A 7,046-nucleotide genomic window follows, 5' to 3' on the forward strand; every position below is an offset into this window, starting at 1 on the left:
TAGCGCCTCCTATAGGTTGTGGTTGGCAAACCGCACTGAAATCCCTCGAGGAGCGTCCCAGTCTGCGCCCTGGAGCCAGTACTAAATTAGCCATCCATTCTTTAAAATCCAGCTACATAAAAACATGTATTAGTTGAATCCAAAAATAAGAGTAATTTCTCCTTGGCTACACGCAGGTTTTATTGTATTCCAAGATTGAGGTTTTTAAAACAATGATAATTCAAACAAAGAATAAAATAGACATTAACCACTATAATATTTAATGTAAAATGGCATTTATTTTTGTCTAAAATTTGTATCGTTAACCTCAGCTAATTTAAAATCCCAAATGACGTATGTGTTTGTGTGTATATATATATATATATATATACACACACATACACACATAGTAAGCCTAGATAAACATTATTCAGAAATATTTCACTAATGAATTAAATAAAACAGGTGCCTGAGTTTTCCCAGGAATTAATGTACTATTATATGTATACTATTGTTGTCCTTTTATATGCACATGTCAACGATAAAAGCAAAGGTCCCAAAGAGACAAAAGAAAACTTGTAAGAGAATTTATTTAACTGTGTGTACCAAGTATGTTAACTAGGTGTAAAGGTAAAACTTTCTAAGCAAATCATTTGTACAAATCTATACAAGTTACTCTCATACATCACCACTGATACATGAAGTGCACATTAACCAGTTGATTGCTATCTTTACAGCAAAAGCTAATAAAGCAATAAACTAATGCAGGTGATAAAACAAAAAATATATACATATGAAATAAATCCATATGAAAATAGTCTAAATAGAAACATTTGGACATTAAGACAATATGATTAATAGCTTGTCACAATTCAATGTCACTGAAATGCATATGTTATCATATTTTTATTTGAGCTGATTGATATGCTATTCTATATCCAGGAAGATGAGTGCAAATCAGACACTTAGCATAACAACACATGGAAACAGACAACGGCCGTTCTTCATTCAGCTGACTCTTGTCACATGAGGCAGCATGTGCGACTCGTTGAACACAGAGTTTTGAGTGGCATGTATGGAAAGCTTGATATTTCACTTAATGTACATCTGGCTGAACTGTGCAGAGAAATATATGCAAACCAGCACTAATGTGCTGACAGCGGTGATCGATCGGATCTAGTCTGTTTAATGGAATGGGACAATGCCATAGAATGCATTAATACAATATTTTAAATATTTATGTGGCTCGGGTAAGGGCAAAAATTCTCCTTAAATGGTTTTACATGGCCTTTTACAACCCTAGGATTTGTCTCTACAAAGAAAATTCATGAGCCTTCCGAATGAGGTAAAAACTGTTTCTACCTTATTAGAAGGCTCATGAATAATAATGTTCAGCTCCACTCTGATTGGCTGGCTCACAGAGAGGCTCATTTCAGTAGCTCACACAGCAAACAGATTTCTACTTTCCGGCGTGAACGACAGTGACAGTCCAATCTTATATGTATGGCTTGTATCCGATGAATATACAGATTTTTGCACGAATGTTTAGCGTCCGTGGTATGAACATGATCGAGGATCCAGCTGTTATAAGGGTCTTTTCCACATTTTGACACTTTTTAGGAAGTTAATAACGTAGGACCGTTGCAGTTTAGGTTCAGCGATATTTTAGTTTTATCTTAATTGTAAAAGATTTGAAATGATTTCAGTTTATTTTAGTTATTTGTTGATTTTGGTTTGTTTTCATATCTGGCAACACGGCATCAATGATTCAGCTGGCCTAGAACATGGGTTAGTATGCATTGGTGTAAACGCTAATCGTCCCAACTGTAACGTCACACTCGGTGTTATTTTGGGATTTTGCACGCAAAAGTTTCCCTTAAGAAGGAGGAGGCAGTGGTGTGAGAGACTCACGGTATGCCGTTTCCATGCGCAGAACTCTTATTATCTCATAATGTTTCCATTCTATGGCACCTTTAATGTTTATGTCACCAGTGACATAAAAAGAAAACACAGCGTCAGAAAGCCAGTGCCTAAAAGATCCCCCAGAGCAGTCAGATACGGGATAGAGAAGCTATCAGGATCTCTGCCGCACTTCCACAAGCAGCGAACCATCACATCAGCAATGCCCAGCAGAAGAAACACCTGAACGACAGAAGAGTCAGAATAAAATACCTCTCCTTAAAGGGGTAGTTCACTAAGCATTAATTAGTCATTAATTACTCATTAATTACCCAAATTTTTGTGTTAAACACGTTTATCTTCAAAACACAATTTAAGACATATTTAATGCATTCCAACAGCTTTCTGGCCATTTGTGATGAACATAGGCTTGAAATTACATGAGGGTGAGTAATTAATGACTGAATTTTTGGTGAACTATTTCTTTAATAAGACGTATGTTAACATGTCTTTCACTTGCCTGTGTGAAAGCAGCTACCAAATAGAAGAAAATGAAGGCTGCAGTGGGAGGATCCGGGCTGCCTTGTATTAGGTAAACGCTGTAGATGAAGACCAGGTGACCGGGGATGGCCAGCGTGAGAAGCACCTGCGCTGATCTACCATTCGGCCCTGTCAGAAGCAAGGAAGAGCATTTTTTTTTGTCTTCGATCTGAAACCCTAAAGCAGGCCCGCTCGCCTGCAGAGTTTACCTCTAACCCATTAAAGGAAATCTGTTACCTGTGGAACAAAAACTGTGGCCGGGGCAGTAACATCCTTTAGCGCCGTCTGGAAGTTCACCCAGCGCACAGTGGAAATGAAGATACGTGGCTATACGACTAGCCTGGATGGAAACCAGATTACCACCAACACCTTAAAGGAACAGTCCACCCAAAAATGAAAATTCTGTCATTAATTACTCACCCACATGTCATTCCAAACCCATAAGATCTTCTTCAATACACAAATGAATGTATTTTGATGAAATCCAAGCGCTTTTTAGTATTCCCATAGACAGCAACGCAACTGACACACTCAAGACCCAAAAAGTCAGTGAGTGATCTTTAATGCTATGAAGCTACAAGAATACTTTTTATGTGCACTTCCTTTCTGGGTCTTGAACATGTTAGCTTCATTGTTGTATGGAGGTTCAGAAATCTTTGATTTAATCGAAATATCTTAATTTGTGTTCAGAAGATGAACAATGATCTTACAGGCTTGGAACGACATGAGGGTGAGTAATTAATGACAGATTTTTTAGTTTTTATTTTGAGCGAACTGTCCTTTTAAGGTAAGGTTGAAATGTCAAAGATTTGAAATAAGCAGTCAGTCGATTGAAACACAGTATCAGTTCAGTCTCACCCACCATTTACAACGGGACTGTAGAGAACAACTCCTTCCAGCTTTGGATTTGCAATGGTACGGTCCAGAATCAGTCCTCCAAGACTGGAGATATGAAACAAAAACCAACATAAGCTGGTTTTACCAATATAATTAGTGTAGTTGCACCATCACATGCTAGATAGAGAGAACATTTACCTGCTGATCACCATTGCAGTTATTATTGGCTCCCAGCTGGAAAGCAGCAGTTTTTGGCTTTCAGGATGTCGAAACGATAGAATGACCCACAGCGGTGTCAGACACAGGAACACAACACACACCAGGTAGGGAATGTAAGGGTAAGAATCTACAGAGAGAGTTACAGCATGAAAGAGTATTGAAGAGAGTACAAACAACCCACTACTAGTTATTAACCCGTTACTGGTCTCCCATCCGCACCCATGCAGTAGAAGAAGCCATGACCGATGACGGCGAGCAGTCCAAGTGTGATGATGTCACCTAAACTGGCAGCGATGGGCGTGGCTATATTGTCAGGGTTCACGCCCACCTTCTTGGATCCAATAATCACACCAACCATTACGATGCCTAGAAAGATTTAGTTAATACAATTACGATTTAATTTTTGCGTACGTTACTTTTCACGTATTCGGGGTCAGTTCTTGTTTTAAAATAAATTTATATTTTTCAATAGCAAGGGCGCAGGAAGTCGATCGAAAGTCACAATAAAGACATGCACGATGTCGCAATTAAGATATTTCAAATAAATGCTGTTCCTTTGAACATTCTGTCCATCAAAAAAATCGTCAGCACCGAGGAATTCCTCCCATTAATCATACTGACAGTTTTATCCATTCGTGCTAAATGCTGAGCTATGTGGACTGGACTGATTTTGGCTCTGCATTTGGGACTTGTATGGAAAATGGGTTTGCATGGCCAAGATCACAAGCCAAGAGTCATTCAAGTGAGAATAACCTCATGACCAGCACCCACAAAGATGATGACCTCCTTTTTCGATGCCCATGAAGCGTTTAAAGATTATAAATGGTCTATTTTAAGTGGATACAAATTGGTCCAAAATTAAAGCAGCATGCAAACCCTGCAGGAGTGATGCTGTGAAAGCTGTCACAACACTGCAACAGCAAAGCAGAGCTACGTGCTTCACGATGATCTCCTCTTCCAGGATCCACCCAAGAGCTGAGGCTACCAGAGCAGCCAGGAAACCCAGAACCGTAGCTTGTACCTGAAGAGACGAATAGAGTTTGATGAAGAACAGAATTTCACCAAGCAAGCATGAAACGAGCTGGAATGACCTGTTTGAGGCTGAGATTTCCAACGATCAGGTTCCATCTGTCGCTTAAAGAGTTCATTCTGCCAACGTTCACCTTCAGGACAGATATTCAAGCGTTAAATGCCTATTTATACATTTACTTCAGGAAATGTATAGCAGTGCAAACTAAAATTCAAGAAACCTCGTAATTTTGTTCAAACCATAACACTTAAGTATAACCCAGAGGGCTGTTTTCTGCACAGTGGGGTGTAAAGTTCCTCACCATGACAAACAACACGTGATGCAGGGAAAAGAGCATAGACACAACATTTTCCAAACATTTCAACCAATGGCCTTATATTAATTTTTTCAGTCATTTCTAAATATTGTATAGGGACTTTTAAAGTAGAGAAAATTCAGACTCATCTACAAAATAACTATAGCATAACTACAAAATTGGGTATTTACTATAAAATCTCTATTTATTTATTTAACTCTATCTGTATGTACTAATTATATATAAATACTAATATTATATATAAGTATATTTTTATTAGACATTTTATTTACCCAAATTTTTTTGTTTGAAACCTTAACAATAAACATCTAGATTTCTAGTTCTATGATTCTTGATGGAACCATAGATAATGAATATGTTTACATTTTTAAAGTCATTTTGGATTTTGGATACAAAGACGCATTTAGTAGATTGAAATTAATAATAAAATATTTTAACCATAAATGTAAAAGAAAGTATTTGCACTAGTGTCCCCACCAAAACTTTGTTGCTCATCATAATCCAAAAGTCCATTCTAGTCTAATATTTTTAAGGATGCACCAAAATGAAAACCATAGCTGATGTGACAAGTTAATAATTACTGTTTTATATATTTACAACATAGTAACTTACAGCGGTGGAGAGTCTTGATGCCAGTGTCATCTCCAGGTTCCCCTTCAGACCCAGCAGAGGTGGGACAAGGATGAAGATCTCAGTCACATTACTGAAAACGTCCCAATGCTGATTCATCAACATAAAAAAAATTCAGCATTTATAGTCAGCTTCTCCAAAATCCATCCCATCCTCATCATTTTTCTCACTCACCCGCACTACATCCAGCAACATCCCTGCCAGAACCGTCCCAAAACCAGCCAGGAGGAATGGAAACAAGATCTGCATCACCATGGCCCAGGAGGACTCGCTCGGCATCTCTTGATCACAAATTTCTAATACGGTCCCAGAGGGCGATGCTGTCCCACAAAACTCATTGGCAAGTAAGGGATCTGACTCTGAAAGTTTCTTACTGCAGAAACCTGACGTTCTGTCAGGTCGTCTGGTCTCTGGAGTAAACTGATGCCCATTTTCTCTGGATAACAAGTGAGCTGAGGTCAGCTGACACTCTTTCTGCTTTTCTTCAGCAACCATTGTCATCACACTGTATCAAAAAAAAGTCGAGTTTGAATACAAAGTACCAACAGTTGTTCGTTGCAAACGAATCGTGTAAAGGTACTTGAAACACTTCAAATGAAGAATAGCAATATGAATATGATTATATTATTATTACAGCCAACAGTTGCAGTTTATGTAATTAAATAAATGACTAAAATGAAAATCAGAACTTTACATTTAAGAAAATGACGACAGTTAAAACAGAAGATATAGAAATAATGTATATTCATTATTTACATATAAATACAAACACATGCATGTAAATATTCATGAGAAATATGCTATGTTTATACATTAAATATAGGTACATATAAAATATAAAAATATTTATATATTCATGTAAATACACATAAGCTTTTAAATATGTAATGGATGTGTAAGTATTTATATATACATAATAAATATACACTGTACACATAAATATATTATGTAAAGAAAAACTTTTATTTTGGATGTGATTAATTGCTATTAATCATTTGACAGCACTAAAAAACACAGCATCAATAAAAATAAATACAATTATTGTATTATAAATGTACCTTACCTCAAAGCAGCAAAGCCTGGTGGTTGTCGAGCCCTTTTTTAACTCTTTTCTCTTATTCAGCCTTCGTTGGCATTATTAGCCCTAGTATACAGACTGTGTGACAGTCAATGCAGGTTTGTGAAGCCACTCTGTTTGTGCTGAGCTCACAGATGCCCATGAATTCATTAGGCACACTTTTCTCATTAGAAAACCGAGGACAGACTAAAATAGGGTTGCATGTGGTTATGAATGATGCCTTGAGGCTTTTGCGGTTCGACTGACTGGTATATAATAATGGATTCATTTGTACAATTAGTGAGGACAACAGTTCCACAACTTTGTGCTTTATGGCGCCTCATGCAGGGCACAGGGAGAACTGCAAGTAAAAATTCACAGATTCTTGATACGGGGGATTAGACATTCGTTTTTAATAGCAATAATTATATTTTTAATTCATTAGAGATGATACATTTACGCCTGTGCGATATGTATCTTCTCTTTATTTCTTATAAAATTATATGACATTGCTTTATGATGTAATAATGTAATAACAT

The 7,046-nt window shown here is 37.2% G+C and overlaps 1 protein-coding gene across 1 annotated transcript; it reads right to left on the reverse strand.

The window, feature by feature from the left end:
- Positions 1–591: 591 nt before the first annotated feature.
- Positions 592–5,945, reverse strand: slc41a2a (solute carrier family 41 member 2a). Its single transcript, XM_043228846.1, has 10 exons — positions 5,625–5,945; positions 5,433–5,540; positions 4,566–4,637; positions 4,351–4,495; positions 3,694–3,840; positions 3,454–3,601; positions 3,281–3,360; positions 2,656–2,787; positions 2,399–2,547; positions 592–2,121 (listed from the first exon to the last, which is right to left on the reverse strand). The coding sequence occupies exons 1-10, from the start codon at positions 5,943–5,945 to the stop codon at positions 1,960–1,962; spliced, it is 1,464 nt and encodes a 487-aa protein (XP_043084781.1). The 3' UTR covers positions 592–1,959.
- Between the last annotated feature and the right edge of the window lie 1,101 nt (positions 5,946–7,046).

This window comes from Puntigrus tetrazona, chromosome 25 (genome assembly GCF_018831695.1).
Source record: "Puntigrus tetrazona isolate hp1 chromosome 25, ASM1883169v1, whole genome shotgun sequence".
Taxonomy (NCBI): Eukaryota; Metazoa; Chordata; class Actinopteri; order Cypriniformes; family Cyprinidae; genus Puntigrus; species Puntigrus tetrazona.

Coding starts and splice junctions, on each gene's coding strand:
- slc41a2a (XM_043228846.1), bottom strand. CDS start 5,945: ATGGTTGCTGAAGAAAAGCAGAAAGAGTGTCAGCTGACCTCAGCTCAC. Junction 3,602..3,693: donor TGGCTTCTTCTACTGCATGG/GTGCGGATGGGA, acceptor CTCTCTCTGTAG/ATTCTTACCCTTACATTCCC. Junction 2,788..3,280: donor CTACAGTCCCGTTGTAAATG/GTGGGTGAGACT, acceptor TGTTCCTTTAAG/GTGTTGGTGGTAATCTGGTT.